An 18,468-nucleotide genomic window follows, 5' to 3' on the forward strand; every position below is an offset into this window, starting at 1 on the left:
ACCCTGCCAACACACCCTGCCTCCGCCAACACACCCTGCCTCCGCCAACACACCCTGCCAACACACCCTGCCTCCGCCAACACACCCTGCCTCCGCCAACACACCCTGCCTCCGCCAACACACCCTGCCAACACACCCTGCCTCCGCCAACACACCCTGCCAACACACCCTGCCAACACACCCTGCAACTCCGCCAACACACCCTGCCAACACACCCGCCAACACACCCTGCCTCCGCCAACACACCCCGCCTCCGCCAACACACCCTGCCTCCGCCAACACACCCCGCCTCCGCCAACACACCCGCCTCCGCCAACACACCCCGCCTCCGCCAACACACCCTGCCTCCGCCTCCGCCAACACACCCCGCCTCCGCCAACACACCCCGCCTCCGCCAACACACCCTGCATCCGCCAACACACCCTCCGCCAACACACCCTGCCCTGCCAACACACCCTGCCAACACACCCTGCATCCGCCAACACACCCTGCCAACACACCCTGCCAACACACCCTGCCAACACACCCTGCCAACACACCCTGCCAACACACCCTGCCAACACACCCTGCCTCCCAAACACACCCTGCCAAACACACCCTGCCAACACACCCCCTGCCAACACACCCTGCCAACACACCCTGCCAACACACCCTGCCAACACACCCTGCCAACACACCCTGCCAACACACCCTGCCAACACACCCTGCCAACACACCCTGCCAACACACCCTGCCAAACACACCCTGCCAACACACCCTGCCTCCGCCAACACACCCTGCCAAACACACCCTGCCTCCGCCAACACACCCTGCAAACACACCCTGCCTCCGCCAACACACCCTGCCTCCGCCAACACACCCTGCCTCCGCCAACACACCCTGCATCCGCCAACACACCCTGCAAACACACCCTGCCTCCGCCAACACACCCTGCCAACCTCCGCCACACACCCCATCCGCCAACACACCCTGCCAACACACCCTGCCTCCGCCAACACACCCTGCCTCCGCCAACACACCCTGCCTCCGCCAACACACCCTGCCTCCGCCAACACACCCTGCCAACACACCCTGCCTCCGCCAACACACCCTGCCTCCGCCAACACACCCTGCCAACACACCCTGCCTCCGCCAACACACCCTGCCTCCGCCAACACCCCTGCCAACACACCCTGCCTCCGCCAACACACCCTGCCAACACACCCTGCCAACACACCCTGCCAACACACCCTGCCAACACACCCTGCCAACACACCCTGCCAACACACCCTGCCAACACACCCTGCCAACACACCCTGCCAACACACCCTGCCAACACACCCTGCATCTACCTGCAAGGCAGTACCTATAAAATACATAGGAAAACAGAAGCACTGTATCAGGTGTTTTGGTGTTTTTCTTGTGCGAATGTGTTTGAATACGGTCCCAACGCCTCTCACCTTTCCCTGTGACCCAGAGGACTGCCAGCAGAGCTCACTGCAGTCGATGAGGCGTGATGCCTGGTTGACAGACGACGACACGTTGAGGCTTTTGACGGCTCTGGACCACTCATCTACCAGCATGCCCCTCTGGTTGCCGTGGTGACGCTTCAACTGCTTCCCTGAGCGCCCACAGAAAGCTGGAGACTGGCCTGGAGGAGAACAGACAAATTAACACTACTGGGTACTGGCCTGGAGGAGAACAGACAGATTAACACTACTGGCCTGGAGGAGAACAGACAGATTAACACTACTGGGTACTGGTCTGGAGGAGGACAGACAGATTAACACTACTGGGTACTGGCCTGGAGGAGAACAGACAGATTAACACTACTGGCCTGGAGGAGAACAGACAGATTAACACTACTGGGTACTGGCCTGGAGGAGAACAGACAGATTAACACTACTGGGTACTGGCCTGGAGGAGAACAGACAGATTAACACTACTGGTCTGGAGGAGAACAGACAGATTAACACTACTGGTCTGGAGGAGAACAGACAGATTAACACTACTGGTCTGGAGGAGAACAGACAGATTAACACTACTGGTCTGGAGGAGAACAGACAGATTAACACTACTGGAGGAGAACAGGTACTGGCCTGGAGGAGAACAGACAGATTAACACTACTGGTACTGGCCTGGAGGAGAACAGACAGATTAACACTGGACTGGCCTGGAGGAGAACAGACAGATTAACACTACTGGGTACTGGTTCTGGAGGAGAACAGACAGATTAACACTACTGGGTACTGGCCTGGAGGAGAACAGACAGATTAACACTACTGGGTACTGGCCTGGAGGAGAACAGACAGATTAACACTACTGGGTACTGGCCTGGAGGAGAACAGACAGATTAACACTACTGGTCTGGAGGAGAACAGACAGATTAACACTACTGGTCTGGAGGAGAACAGACAGATTAACACTACTGGGTACTGGTCTGGAGGAGAACAGACAGATTAACACTACTGGGTACTGGTCTGGAGGAGAACAGACAGATTAACACTACTGGCCTGGAGGAGAACAGACAGATTAACACTACTGGCCTGGAGGAGAACAGACAGATTAACACTACTGGCCTGGAGGAGAACAGACAGATTAACACTACTGGCCTGGAGGAGAACAGACAGATTAACACTACTGGGTACTGGTCTGGAGGAGAACAGACAGATTAACACTACTGGGTACTGGTCTGGAGGAGAACAGACAGATTAACACTACTGGCCTGGAGGAGAACAGACAGATTAACACTACTGGGTACTGGTCTGGAGGAGAACAGACAGATTAACACTACTGGTCTGGTCTGGAGGAGAACAGACAGATTAACTACTGGGTACTGGTCTGGAGGAGAACAGACAGATTAACACTACTGGGTACTGGTCTGGAGGAGAACAGACAGATTAACACTACTGGGTACTGGTCTGGAGGAGAACAGACAGATTAACACTACTGGCCTGGAGGAGAACAGACAGATTAACACTACTGGTCTGGAGGAGAACAGACAGATTAACACTACTGGGTACTGGTCTGGAGGAGAACAGACAGATTAACACTACTGGGTACTGGTCTGGAGGAGAACAGACAGATTAACACTACTGGGTACTGGTCTGGAGGAGAACAGACAGATTAACACTACTGGGTACTGGCCTGGAGGAGAACAGACAGATTAACACTACTGGGTACTGGCCTGGAGGAGAACAGACAGATTAACACTACTGGGTACTGGCCTGGAGGAGAACAGACAGATTAACACTACTGGAGGAGAACAGGTACTGGCCTGGAGGAGAACAGACAGATTAACACTACTGGCCTGGAGGAGAACAGACAGATTAACACTACTGGCCTGGAGGAGAACAGACAGATTAACACTACTGGGTACTGGCCTGGAGGAGAACAGACAGATTAACACTACTGGGTACTGGTCTGGAGGAGAACAGACAGATTAACACTACTGGCCTGGAGGAGAACAGACAGATTAACACTACTGGGTACTGGCCTGGAGGAGAACAGACAGATTAACACTACTGGCCTGGAGGAGAACAGACAGATTAACACTACTGGGTACTGGTCTGGAGGAGAACAGACAGATTAACACTACTGGGTACTGGTCTGGAGGAGAACAGACAGATTAACACTACTGGGTACTGGTCTGGAGGAGAACAGACAGATTAACACTACTGGGTACTGGCCTGGAGGAGAACAGACAGATTAACACTACTGGCCTGGAGGAGAACAGACAGATTAACACTACTGGTCTGGAGGAGAACAGACAGATTAACACTACTGGGTACTGTTCTGGAGGAGAACAGACAGATTAACACTACTGGCCTGGAGGAGAACAGACAGATTAACACTACTGGTCTGGAGGAGAACAGACAGATTAACACTACTGGGTACTGTTCTGGAGGAGAACAGACAGATTAACACTACTGGCCTGGAGGAGAACAGACAGATTAACACTACTGGGTACTGGTCTGGAGGAGAACAGACAGATTAACACTACTGGGTACTGGTCTGGAGGAGAACAGACAGATTAACACTACTGGCCTGGAGGAGAACAGACAGATTAACACTACTGGGTACTGGCCTGGAGGAGAACAGACAGATTAACACTACTGGCCTGGAGGAGAACAGACAGATTAACACTACTGGGTACTGGTCTGGAGGAGAACAGACAGATTAACACTACTGGGTACTGGTCTGGAGGAGAACAGACAGATTAACACTACTGGGTACTGGTCTGGAGGAGAACAGACAGATTAACACTACTGGGTACTGGTCTGGAGGAGAACAGACAGATTAACACTACTGGGTACTGGCCTGGAGGAGAACAGACAGATTAACACTACTGGCCTGGAGGAGAACAGACAGATTAACACTACTGGGTACTGTTCTGGAGGAGAACAGACAGATTAACACTACTGGTCTGGAGGAGAACAGACAGATTAACACTACTGGGTACTGTTCTGGAGGAGAACAGACAGATTAACACTACTGGCCTGGAGGAGAACAGACAGATTAACACTACTGGTCTGGAGGAGAACAGACAGATTAACACTACTGGGTACTGTTCTGGAGGAGAACAGACAGATTAACACTACTGGCCTGGAGGAGAACAGACAGATTAACACTACTGGGTACTGTTCTGGAGGAGAACAGACAGATTAACACTACTGGGTACTGGTCTGGAGGAGAACAGACAGATTAACACTACTGGCCTGGAGGAGAACAGACAGATTAACACTACTGGGTACTGGCCTGGAGGAGAACAGACAGATTAACACTACTGGGTACTGGCCTGGAGGAGAACAGACAGATTAACACTACTGGTCTGGAGGAGAACAGACAGATTAACACTACTGGCCTGGAGGAGAACAGACAGATTAACACTACTGGTCTGGAGGAGAACAGACAGATTAACACTACTGGCCTGGAGGAGAACAGACAGATTAACACTACTGGGTACTGGCCTGGAGGAGAACAGACAGATTAACACTACTGGCCTGGAGGAGAACAGGAAACTGCACAATAAAGTATAAAACACAAAAACTGTTTTAAGTGAGAAGTAGTTTGGTCTGAAATGGAAAAGGAAATTCACATGAGATTCAGATCTCAATGAATAACAGAAGTGTGGAACTCACCTGGTTCGTTGACACGTACAAAAGAGTGCCTGGTGTTGTGTTGGCGTGTTTTAAAGCACCTCTCACAGAAGTCAAAGTCGTCACAGTGTCTACATTTGAACCTGGGGCCGTTGATAGGGAACATCTGACAGCCATCACAGCTGCAGGAACAGAGTTAGACACAGAGATCAGAGGTGACCATTAGAGCTGCAGGAACAGAGTTAGACACAGAGATCAGAGGTGACCATTAGAGCTGCAGGAACAGAGTTAGACACAGAGATCAGAGGTGACCATTAGAGCTGCAGGAACAGAGTTAGACACAGAGATCAGAGGTGACCATTAGAGCTGCAGGAACAGAGTTAGACACAGAGATCAGAGGTGACCATAACAGACCGTATAAGGGGTTAAAACATCCATTGATAACTTGGGTCCTGTCATTGTGAACAGTATTGCGGCCATCGTTTTCTTAATGGACGTGCCTGGTAAAATACAAAAAGGTAAAATAAAACACCTATTCAACAAATGTATCCGTACCGGACTCCCGGGTGGACACTGGGAACCAGCTCCATCTCAGACAGCAGCCCGGTCCAGTGAGACTGCTGAGTGAAGTCCAGAATCACATCCTTCCCATTGGCACTGAAAGCTGAACACAGGACCATAGTTGACTTAGAACCATTATTTAAGCAGGTAGATAACGGAGGGCGACATTTCTCCTTTAAAATAACCATCTTAAAGACGCCAGTAGCACAGGCCACGAGATGCTTGGGCCTTAAATACAGGTAGAAAACAAAATGACCATAATAAATAGCAAACGAGTGACTTACCCTTGACCACTCCTACACTCCTGTGAGTGACAGAGCCCCATTTGTACTTCGGCGTCGTGACGGTAGCCTTCACCCTCACTTTGTCCCCGATCTTAATGTGGGATGGAGAGGTCTGTGGTGGGAAGCCTGGAGCAAGGAGATCCAGTCACATTAATATCAACATGCTCCTGGCGAATCAGAAAACAGGTTACAGGAGATCCAGTCACATTAATATAAACAGCTTTAAAGCATCCATCTTACCTAGTAGTTGAGTGTGTATATAGCGGACCCAGTAGGTCCCGCCTTTCTGCTGCCAGTCACACTGGACATTCAGGTCATGGAGTCCATCTCTGTCCAGTTTAATTACCTTCCCAACGTCTCCCTCGTACACTTCCTCATACGTTCTACAGCACTTCACCATCATGCCCACCTAAACACAGAGTTCAGGGGTTAGAGGTCAGACATTAAATACACTTCATCATCATGCCCACCTACAGTACATAGGGGTCAGAGGTTAAACACTTCCTCATACGTTCTACAGCACTTCAACGTCATGCCCACCCTACATACAGATATCGGGGGTTAGAGGTCAGAAGTTAAATATACTTCCTCATACGCAAGAGACAGAAGAGGAGGCATGACACTCCACTCACTGGTTGTCTGTTTTTCTCTGGCTCAATGAAAGTCAAAGAACTAAGTAGACCAGACCCATCTGCTATTACATTGGTGTCTATGAGACAGCCAGTTCAGTAGACCAGACCCATCTGCTATTACATTGGTGTCTATGACACAGCCAGTTCAGTAGACCAGAACCATCTGCTATTACATTGGTGTCTATGACACAGCCAGTTCAGTAGACCAGAACCATCTGCTATTACATTGGTGTCTATGACACAGCCAGTTCAGTAGACCAGAACCATCTGCTATTACATTGGTGTCTATGACACAGCCAGTTCAGTAGACCAGACCCATCTGCTATTACATTGGTGTCTATGAGACACAGCCAGTTCAGTAGACCAGACCCATCTGCTATTACATTGGTGTCTATGACACAGCCAGTTCAGTAGACCAGACCCATCTGCTATTACATTGGTGTCTATGAGACACAGCCAGTTCAGTAGACCAGAACCATCTGCTATTACATTGGACCTGGGCCTTTAGTGGAGAACCTATAGGACCTAGGCCTTTAGTGGAGAACCTATAGGACAGTGATGCTGACAGGACAGCGTCACACATTGACAGGTCCTTTAGTGTATGACAGATGGTTATCCTGTCAGCGTCACACCAGCATACATATACAGCGCATTCGGAAAGCACTCCGACCCCTCAACTTTTTCCACATTTTGGTACGTTAACGCCTTCTTCTAAAACTGATTTAAATGTTTTTCATCACACCTGTAATTGGAGAGTTCCTCCCATTCTTCTCTGCAGATTCTCTCAAGCTCTGTCAGGTTGGATGGGGAGGGTCGCTGCACAGCTATTTTCAGGTCTCTCCAGAGATGTTAGATCAGGTTCAAGTCCGGGCTCTGTCTGGGCCACTCAAGGACATTCAGAGACTTGTTCCAAAGCCACTCCTGCATTATCTTGGCTGTGTGCTTAGGGTCGGTGTCCTGTTGCAAGGTGAACCTTCGCCACAGTCTGAGGTCCTGAGCGCTCTGGAGCAGGTTTTCATCAATGATCTCTCTGTACTTTTCTCTGTTCATCTTTCCCTCAATCCTGTCTAGTCTCCCAGTCCCTGCTGCCGAAAAACATTCCTACAGCATGATGCTGCCACCACCATGCTTCACCGCTTGGCATTCTGGCCAAAGAGTTCAATCTTAGTTTCAGCAGACCATAGAATATTTTTTCTCATGGTCTAAGAGTACTTTAGGTGCCTTTTGGCAAAATCCAGGTGGGTTGTCATGTACCTTTTACTGAGGAGTGGCTTCCATCTGGCCACTCTACCATAAAGGCCTGATTGGTAGAGTTCTGCAGAGATGGTTGTCCTTCTGGAAGGTTCTCCCATCTCCACAGAGGAACTCTGGAGCTCTGTCAGAGTGACCATCGGGTTCTTGGTCACCTCCCTGGCCAAGGCCCTTCTCCCCTGATTGCTCAGTTTGGCCAGACGGCAGTCTTACCTGAATGTTCTCTGATATAAACAGCAGTCTTACCTGAATGTTCTCTCTGATATAAACAGCATAGTCATCGTTGCTCTGGAAATCTGATTGGTTCTTAAAGGTCTGAGTCTCTGTCACCACTGCACCAGGAGGCTGAGGACACACAGAGATGTAAAATGCATCAATGAATTCATCTAACGTGAAAGTTCCAGGTTGAGTTCCAGCATTATAGTAGCTAAACATGATAAAAGAACCACGGGTGATTCCCAGAGTCATTGGTTCAGCAGTAATGGCTGCAGAGATCTATGGGTGATTCCCAGAGTCATTGGTTCAGCAGTAATGGCTGCAGTGAACCACAGGTGATTCCCAGAGTCATTGGTTCAGCAGTAATGGCTGCAGTGAACCACGGGTGATTCCCAGAGTCATTGGTTCAGCAGTAATGGCTGCAGTGAACCACGGGTGATTCCCAGAGTCATTGGTTCAGCAGTAATGGCTGCAGTGAACCACGGGTGATTCCCAGAGTCATTGGTTCAGCAGTAATGGCTGCAGAGATCTATGGGTGATTCCCAGAGTCATTGGTTCAGCAGTAATGGCTGCAGAGATCTATGGGTGATTCCCAGAGTCATTGGTTCAGCAGTAATGGCTGCAGTGAACCACGGGTGATTCCCAGAGTCATTGGTTCAGCAGTAATGGCTGCAGAGATCTATGGGTGATTCCCAGAGTCATTGGTTCAGCAGTAATGGCTGCAGAGATCTATGGGTGATTCCCAGAGTCATTGGTTCAGCAGTAATGGCTGCAGTGAACCACGGGTGATTCCCAGAGTCATTGGTCCTGCAGTAATGGCTGCAGAGATCTATGGGTGATTCCCAGAGTCATTGGTCCTGCAGTAATGGCTGCAGAGATCTATGGGTGATTCCCAGAGTCATTGGTTCAGCAGTAATGGCTGCAGAGATCTATGGGTGATTCCCAGAGTCATTGGTTCAGCAGTAATGGCTGCAGAGATCTATGGGTGATTCCCAGAGTCATTGGTTCAGCAGTAATGGCTGCAGAGATCTATGGGTGATTCCCAGAGTCATTGGTTCAGCAGTAATGGCTGCAGTGAACCACGGGTGATTCCCAGAGTCATTGGTTCAGCAGTAATGGCTGCAGAGATCTATGGGTGATTCCCAGAGTCATTGGTTCAGCAGTAATGGCTGCAGAGATCTATGGGTGATTCCCAGAGTCATTGGTTCAGCAGTAATGGCTGCAGTGAACCACGGGTGATTCCCAGAGTCATTGGTCCTGCAGTAATGGCTGCAGAGATCTATGGGTGATTCCCAGAGTCATTGGTTCAGCAGTAATGGCTGCAGAGATCTATGGGTGATTCCCAGAGTCATTGGTTCAGCAGTAATGGCTGCAGAGATCTATGGGTGATTCCCAGAGTCATTGGTTCAGCAGTAATGGCTGCAGGGACTGCCTACCTGTGACCAGGTAGGTCGTAGGGGTAAGCTAGCCAGGTAGGGGTGTATTAGCTGGGTCTGTGACCAGGTAGAGGTGTATTAGCTGGGTCTGTGACCAGGTAGAGGTGTATTAGCTGGGCCTGTGACCAGGTAGGGGTGTATTAGCTGGGCCTGTGACCAGGTAGGGGTGTATTAGCTGGGCCTGTGACCAGGTAGGGGTGTATTAGCTGGGCCTGTGACCAGGTAGGGGTGTATTAGCTGGGCCTGTGACCAGGTAGGGGTGTATTAGCTGGGCCTGTGACCAGGTAGGGGTGTATTAGCTGGGCCTGTGACCAGGTAGGGGTGTATTAGCTGGGCCTGTGACCAGGTAGGGGTGTATTAGCTGGGCCTGTGACCAGGTAGGGGTGTATTAGCTGGGCCTGTGACCAGGTAGGGGTGTATTAGCTGGGCCTGTGACCAGGTAGGGGTGTATTAGCTGGGCCTGTGACCAGGTAGGGGTGTATTAGCTGGGCCTGTGACCAGGTAGGGGTGTATTAGCTGGGCCTGTGACCAGGTAGGGGTGTATTAGCTGGGCCTGTGACCAGGTAGGGGTGTATTAGCTGGGCCTGTGACCAGGTAGGGGTGTATTAGCTGGGCCTGTGACCAGGTAGGGGTGTATTAGCTGGGCCTGTGACCAGGTAGGGGTGTATTAGCTGGGTCTGGAGCCAGGTAAACATACCACTGGGAAGGCTGTGGGAGCCTGCTCCTCCAGCTCCTCCTCCGGCTCCTCCTCCAGCTCCTCCTCAGAGTAGTCATCCGACACCGTGTCAACATCAGACAGCTCTGTCACCTGGACATCAGGATGGTCCAGCAACCAGGCCACTAAAGACTCCACACCTACAGGACAACACACATTAATACACACACACACACACAACATTAACTGTATACCCACCATCACAATACTGTTGGAGCTCACTGTATACCCACCATCACAATACTGTTGGAGCTCACTGTATACCCACCATCACAATACTGTTGGAGCTCACTGTATACCCACCATCACAATACTGTTGGAGCTCACTGTATACCCACCATCACAATACTGTTGGAGCTCACTGTATACCCACCATCACAATACTGTTGGAGCTCACTGTATACCCACCATCACAATACTGTTGGAGCTCACTGTATACCCACCATCACAATACTGTTGGAGCTCACTGTATACCCACCATCACAATACTGTTGGAGCTCACTGTATACCCACCATCACAATACTGTTGGAGCTCACTGTATACCCACCATCACAATACTGTTGGAGCTCACTGTATACCCACCATCACAATACTGTTGGAGCTCACTGTATACCCACCATCACAATACTGTTGGAGCTCACTGTATACCCACCATCACAATACTGTTGGAGCTCACTGTATACACACCATTACATATGTTCAACAGTACCTGGTACACCAGAGGCGCTGCCGGTCCCAGACAGAGACTTGAGGGAAAACTCGATATTGTTCCTATGGAAACCCATTTCCATCAGCTGTAGTACAATAGGCAGCGGGGGGACAGGAGAGGCCTTCTGCTTCTTCTGTTTAGGGACCTTGACGTGCTGCACGGTGACAGGGGTAGTGGCCTCACTGGAGCTACTGCTCTCAAACAGGGGGGAGGAGGGGTGGGTGGACTCCACCGCCAGGTACTGACACACTGCTAGGGCTGCAGTCTAGAGGGACAGAAACAACATCAGTACTGACACACTGCTAGGGCTGCAGTCTAGAGGGACAGAAACAACATCAGTACTGACACACTGCTAGGGCTGCAGTCTAGAGGGACAGAAACAACATCAGTACTGACACACTGTAGTCTAGAGGGACAGAAACAACATCAGTACTGACACACTGCTAGGGCTGCAGTCTAGAGGGACAGAAACAACATCAGTACTGACACACTGCTAGGGCTGCAGTCTAGAGGGACAGAAACAACATCAGTACTGACACACTGTAGTCTAGAGGGACAGAAACAACATCAGTACTGACACACTGCTAGGGCTGCAGTCTAGAGGGACAGAAACAACATCAGTACTGACACACTGTAGTCTAGAGGGACAGAAACAACATCAGTACTGACACACTGCTAGGGCTGCAGTCTAGAGGGACAGAAACAACATCAGTACTGACACACTGTAGTCTAGAGGGACAGAAACAACATCCGTACTGACACACTGTAGTCTAGAGGGACAGAAACAACATCAGTACTGACACACTGCAGTCTAGAGGGACAGAAACAACATCAGTACTGACACACTGCAGTCTAGAGGGACAGAAACAACATCAGTACTGACACACTGCAGTATAGAGGGACAGAAACAACATCAGTACTGACACACTGTAGTCTAGAGGGACAGAAACAACATCAGTACTGACACACTGTAGTCTAGAGGGACAGAAACAACATCAGTACTGACACACTGTAGTCTAGAGGGACAGAAACAACATCAGTTCTGACACACTGTAGTCTAGAGGGACAGAAACAACATCAGTACTGACACACTGTAGTCTAGAGGGACAGAAACAACATCCGTACTGACACACTGTAGTCTAGAGGGACAGAAACATCAGTACTGACACACTGCAGTCTAGAGGGACAGAAACAACATCAGTACTGACACACTGCAGTCTAGAGGGACAGAAACAACATCAGTACTGACACACTGCAGTCTAGAGGGACAGAAACAACATCAGTACTGACACACTGCAGTATAGAGGGACAGAAACATCAGTACTGACACACTGCAGTCTAGAGGGACAGAAACAACATCAGTACTGACACACTGCAGTCTAGAGGGACAGAAACAACATCAGTACTGACACACTGCAGTATAGAGGGACAGAAACATCAGTACTGACACACTGCAGTCTAGAGGGACAGAAACAACATCAGTTCTGAAATAATTAGTCGGAAAACCTTTTGATGTCTCCAGATTGACTTTAGAGGCAGTATAACATTAGCTAGCTAAGATGGAGGGGAGACCACCAGATTTTAGCTAGCCAATGTTAGCATTGATAGCTTTTTTGGACTAATTTTGCTGGCTAATGACACCATTGCCATCTGTCTAATACATCTGACAACGATGACAAAGTTGTTTCTTACTAAATATTTTTCTACTTGAGCCATGACAGTGTATTCCCAAGTCCCTCAAGGGTCATTTAGATGACACAGCCATTAGCCCCCGGTACCAAGCCATTAGCCCCCGGTACCAAGCCATTAGCCCCGGTACCAAGCCATTAGCCCCCGGTACCAAGCCATTAGCCCCCGGTACCAAGCCATTAGCCCCCGGTACTTTTGAGCATCAACATGCTGTGGCACAAAATTTGAAAGAAATGCGCTTTTTGTGCCATGGAACATTTCTGGGATCTTTTATTTCAGCTCATAAAACACTTTACATGTTGCATTGATATCTCTGCTCAGTATGTAGTTGCCTTCGAAGTTGACTGGTATTTCCATCAACAAATGACATTTTGCAATGGAATTCTTTTTCTCCCTGACAATTTGGCCGGCAACAATTTTATTGTAATTTATTGTATTTGGCCAAAAACTGGCAATTACTGGCTAACGGAAACGCAGGTGTGTGTGTGGCTGTGCTTACCTCCAGTTCCTGCCTGTTGAAGATGGCCTTGATAGGTGAGGGCTGTGTGGCTGCAGAAAGGAGCTGCTGGAGGAGGATAAGGGGGGGCAGGGGACCCTCAGGAGACAGGTCACCCACGTCTGGAGACACAGCCGTAGGCTCCTCTGTAAGGAGAGGGAGGAGGATAAGGGGCGACAGGAGACAGTCAGGAGACAGGTCACCCACGTCTGGAGACACAGCCGTAGGCTCCTCTGTAAGGAGAGGGAGGAGGATAAGGGGTGGCAGGGGACCCTCAGGAGACAGGTCACCCACGCCTGGAGACACAGCCGTAGGCTCCTCTGTAAGGAGAGGGAGGATAAGGGGCGACAGGAGACAGTCAGGAGACAGGTTCTGGAGATACATAGGCTCCTCTGTAAGGAGAGGGAGGAGGATAAGGGGCGACAGGAGACAGTCAGGAGACAGGTTCTGGAAAGACAGCCGTAGGCTCCTCTGTAAGGAGAGGGAGGAGGATAAGGGCGACAGGAGACAGTCAGGAGACAGGTCACCCACGTCTGGAGAGACAGCCGTAGGCTCCTCTGTAAGGAGAGGGAGGAGGATAAGGGGCGACAGGAGACAGTCAGGAGACAGGTCACCCACGTCTGGAGACACAGCCGTAGGCTCCTCTGTAAGGAGAGGGAGGAGGATTCGGGGCGACAGGAGACAGTCAGGAGACAGGTCACCCACGTCTGGAGACAAGCCAGGCTCCTCTTAAGGAGAGGGAGGAGGATAAGGGGGGCAGGGGACCCTCAGGAGACAGGTCACCCACGTCTGGAGACACAAGGCTCCTCTTAAGGAGAGGGAGGAGGATAAGGGGCCAACAGGAGACAGTCAGGAGACAGGTCACCCACGTCTGGAGACACAGCCAGGCTCCTCTGTAAGGAGAGGGAGGAGGATAAGGGGGCAGGGGACCCTCAGGAGACAGGTCACCCACGTCTGGAGACACAGCCGTAGGCTCCTCTGTAAGGAGAGGGAGGAGGATAAGGGGGACAGGAGACAGTCAGGAGACAGGTCACCCACGTCTGGAGACACAGCCGTAGGCTCCTCTGTAAGGAGAGGGAGGAGGATAAGGGGCGACAGGAGACAGTCAGGAGACAGGTCACCCACGTCTGGAGACACAGCCGTAGGCTCCTCTGTAAGGAGAGGGAGGGGGCCCTCAGGTCACCCAATAAATATCTACAATGTCAACCATTCAATAGACTCTTTCTCCGAGTTATCATTATATCCACCCACAAGGGGACCAGTCTTGCCCTGCTAGGGTTAGATCTGACCTGGAATCAGTGCTTACCCCTGGGGTTGGGTAGGAGGTCTAGTACTAGATCTGACCCGGAATTAGTGCTAATCACCGGGGTTGGGTAGGAGGTCTAGTACTAGATCTGACCTGGAATCAGTGCTAATCACTGGGTTTGGGTAGGAGGTCTAGTACTAGATCTGACCTGGAATCAGTGCTTACCACCGGAGTTGGGTGGGAGATCCAGCACGGCAGCCTGTGAGAGGATCTGTCGTAGTTTGTCCTGGTGGGAGAGGAGGGTCCTGGCTGCCTTCAGGATGTACAGTCTCAGCTGCTGGCACCGCAAGAGGCCAACATCGACCTGGTCAGCTAGATGACAACCACACACAGTTACACCCGGACTGTCACAAACACACACTGAACAGACAGACTTCTACTGTGTGAAATAGAGTTAGGATGAGAGACGAACAGGAGGTTGAGTCAGGTTAGTGAGGCATAAAGAACCATTCAACAGGAACCCACCACATGTACCACAGCACTAAGCAGAACACGGCCAGAAAGACAACAGGAACCCACCATATCGTAGTACGGTAACCTACGGTAACGCCAGCACCGTAACGTCAGTACGGTAACCTACGGTAACGCCAGCACCGTAACCTACAGTAACGCCAGTACGGTAACCTCAGTACGGTAACGCCAGTACGGTAACGCCAGTACGGTAACCTACGGTAACGTCAGAACGTCAGTACGGTAACCTACGGTAACGTCAGCACGGTAACCTACGGTAACGCCAGCACCGTAACCTACGGTAACCTCAGTACGGTAACGCCAGTACGGTAACGCCAGTACGGTAACGCCAGTGCGGTAACGCCAGTACGGTAACCTACGGTAACGTCAGAACGCCAGTACGGTAACCTACGGTAACGTCAGTACGGTAACCTACGGTAACGTCAGTACGGTAACATCAGTACAGTAACCTACGGTAACATCAGTACAGTAACCTATGGTAACCTCAGTACGGTAACATCAGTACGGTAACGTCAGTACGGTAACGTCAGTACGGTAACATCAGTACGGTAACATCAGTACAGTAACATCAGTACAGTAACCTACGGTAACATCAGTACAGTAACCTATGGTAACATCAGTACAGTAACCTACGGTAATGTCAGTACGGTAACCTACGGTAACATCAGTACGGTAACATCAGTACAGTAACCTACGGTAACATCAGTACAGTAACCTATGGTAACCTCAGTACGGTAACGTCAGTACGGTAACCTACGGTAACATCAGTACGGTAACCACGGTAACATCAGTACAGTAACCTATGGTAACCTCAGTACGGTAACGTCAGTACGGTAACCAGTACGGTAACGTCAGTACGGTAACGTCAGTACGGTAACATCAGTACAGTAACCTACGGTAACATCAGTACAGTAACCTATGGTAACCTCAGTACGGTAACCTCAGTACGGTAACGTCAGTACGGTAACGTCAGTACGGTAACGTCAGTACGGTAACATCAGTACAGTAACCTACGGTAACATCAGTACAGTAACCTATGGTAACATCAGTACGGTAACGTCAGTACGGTAACGTCAGTACGGTAACGTCAGTACGGTAACATCAGTACAGTAACCTACGGTAACATCAGTACAGTAACCTATGGTAACCTCAGTACGGTAACGTCAGTACGGTAACGTCAGTACGGTAACGCCAGTACGGTAACCTCAGTACGGTAACGCCAGTACGGTAACGCCAGTACGGTAACATCAGTACAGTAACCTATGGTAACGTCAGTACGGTAACGGCACAGGTTCCCAGCTGGCAGGCAGACACTGGAATAAGTCTGAGTGACAGAGAGGACTTTGCACCGGGGTTTCGCTGCATTGTTTTGTGGGACCCCAAATAATCAGTGATTCAGAGAGTTAACTACTACAGTTTGTGACTCAGTGATTCAGAGAGTTAACTACTACAGTTTGTGACTCAGTGATTCAGAGAGTGATTCAGAGTTAACTACTACAGTTTGTGACTCAGACAGTGATTCTGTGGATACCTGTGAGTCCGCGGCTGAGAGACTTCAGGCGGTGTTTCTCCAGCTTGCTGCCGGCCAGGTTAACCAGTTGAGCCCAGACAACCAACATGGAGTCAGAGAAGGGAAGGTTCGGAACACTGAACGATACTACTGGTAGCTGGAGGACAGACACAGGGTTATTACAACAAGACCTGGAGATAATGGTGTGTGTGTGTGGACGTGTTGGCCTATTCTTGTGGGGACCAGAAGTCCCTACAAGGTCTAATGCTATTTCTAGGCGGTTTAGGTTTAAGGTTAAAATTACGTTAAGGGTTAGGGTTAGGAGCTAGGGTTGGGTTTAAGGTTAGACTTTCAGGTTAAGGTTAGGATTAGGGTACGGGTTATGTTCAGGGAAAATAGGTTTTTGAATGGGACTGAATTGTGTGTCCCCACAAGGTTAGCTGTACAAGACTGTGTGTGTGTGTGAACAACAAAACACCTACTGGTTTGAGTTGGCTGAGCAGGCAGACCCGACATGTCCTCATCTCATGAAACTGCACTGTGATTCGTCCTTTAGGTGTGATGCGTGTGACCGTTCCCTCTCCATACTCCTCATGGATGACCTGTCCACCCAGCCTCAGCCTCCCATCGATGCCCCCGATCACAGCCAGCACGGCCATCAGACTACCCACCCTGGGGCCCTCCGAGTCAGGAAAGTACTCCTCCAGGAGAGTCTAGGGACAGAGAGAGAGGGACAGAGAGAGAGAGGGAGGGACAGAGAGAGAGAGGGAGGGACAGAGAGAGAGAGGGAGGGACAGAGAGAGAGAGAGGGAGGGACAGAGAGAGAGAGGGAGGGACAGAGAGAGAGAGGGAGGGACAGAGAGAGAGAGGGAGGGACAGAGAGAGAGAGGGAGGGACAGAGAGAGAGAGGGAGGGACAGAGAGAGAGAGGGAGGGACAGAGAGAGAGAGGGAGGGACAGAGAGAGAGAGGGAGGGACAGAGAGAGAGAGGGAGGGACAGAGAGAGAGAGGGAGGGACAGAGAGAGAGAGGGAGGGACAGAGAGAGAGAGGGAGGGACAGAGAGAGAGAGGGAGGGACATAGAGAGAGAGAGACAGAGAGACAGAGAGAGAGAGAGAGACAGAGAGAGAGAGAGGGAGACAGAGAGAGAGAGAGACAGAGAGAGAGAGGGAGACAGAGAGAGAGAGGAGACAGAGAGAGAGAGGGACAGAGAGAGAGAGGGACAGAGAGAGAGAGGGACAGAGAGAGAGAGGGACAGAGAGAGAGAGGGACAGAGAGAGAGAGGGACAGAGAGAGAGAGGGACAGAGAGAGAGAGGGACAGAGAGAGAGAGGGACAGAGAGAGAGAGGGACAGAGAGAGAGAGGGACAGAGAGACAGAGGGACAGAGAGAGAGAGGGACAGAGAGACAGAGGGACAGAGAGACAGAGGGACAGAGAGACAGAAGGACAGAGAGACAGAGAGACAGAGAGAGAGAGACAGAGAGAGAGAGAGAGAGAGACAGAGAGAGAGGGACAGAGAGAGAGAGAGGGACAGAGAGAGAGAGAGGGACAGAGAGAGAAGGACAGAGAGAGAGGGACAGAGAGAGAAGGACAGAGAGAGAGGGAGAGAGAGAGAGGGACAGAGAGAGAGAGCGACAGAGAGCGACAGAGAGAGAGAGCGACAGAGAGAGAGAGCGACAGAGAGAGAGAGGGACAGAGAGAGAGAGGGACAGAGAGAGAGAGGGACAGAGAGAGAGAGGGACAGAGAGAGAGAGGGACAGAGAGAGAGAGGGACAGAGAGAGAGAGGGACAGAGAGAGAGAGGGACAGAGAGAGAGACAGAGAGAACATTATTATACGGTGATCATTTCTACGATGCAGGTGTTTTCATAAAGAAGAGTAAAGTCAACATGAGGATGGACGTTAGAACCCTGCCATAAGGGTCGTGAAGAGTTATACAACAGTGAGATTGGGAAACTGAAGTTGATCCTGAGGGCGAAATCTCTCTTGAACATACACTAAGCGCTGCTACTCCCACATGAAGTCATCATCACATCATAAATATAAAAAGCATTTTCAGTTGCAGATTCTCCGTTGAAAGAGCTTTTTAGTCCAGGACTTAATGTGTGTCTGGGAA

The 18,468-nt window shown here is 50.5% G+C and overlaps 1 protein-coding gene across 1 annotated transcript in view; it reads right to left on the reverse strand.

The window, feature by feature from the left end:
* herc2 (HECT and RLD domain containing E3 ubiquitin protein ligase 2) overlaps nt 1-18,468 on the reverse strand; it is a 170,942-nt gene that overhangs the window by 79,309 nt on the left and 73,165 nt on the right. The window contains exons 42-53 of the mRNA XM_042322735.1: nt 16,838-17,068; nt 16,377-16,512; nt 14,540-14,686; nt 13,072-13,214; nt 10,884-11,148; nt 10,156-10,313; nt 8,053-8,151; nt 6,164-6,332; nt 5,924-6,049; nt 5,634-5,742; nt 5,121-5,260; nt 1,440-1,630 (exon numbers count right to left, since the gene is read on the reverse strand). Of these exons, the coding sequence (XP_042178669.1) occupies nt 1,440-1,630; nt 5,121-5,260; nt 5,634-5,742; nt 5,924-6,049; nt 6,164-6,332; nt 8,053-8,151; nt 10,156-10,313; nt 10,884-11,148; nt 13,072-13,214; nt 14,540-14,686; nt 16,377-16,512; nt 16,838-17,068 (1,914 nt within the window). The remainder of the gene's footprint in view (nt 1-1,439; nt 1,631-5,120; nt 5,261-5,633; nt 5,743-5,923; nt 6,050-6,163; nt 6,333-8,052; nt 8,152-10,155; nt 10,314-10,883; nt 11,149-13,071; nt 13,215-14,539; nt 14,687-16,376; nt 16,513-16,837; nt 17,069-18,468) is intronic.

The sequence above is a fragment of the Oncorhynchus tshawytscha genome, linkage group LG05, assembly GCF_018296145.1.
Source record: "Oncorhynchus tshawytscha isolate Ot180627B linkage group LG05, Otsh_v2.0, whole genome shotgun sequence".
Taxonomy (NCBI): domain Eukaryota; kingdom Metazoa; phylum Chordata; class Actinopteri; order Salmoniformes; family Salmonidae; genus Oncorhynchus; species Oncorhynchus tshawytscha.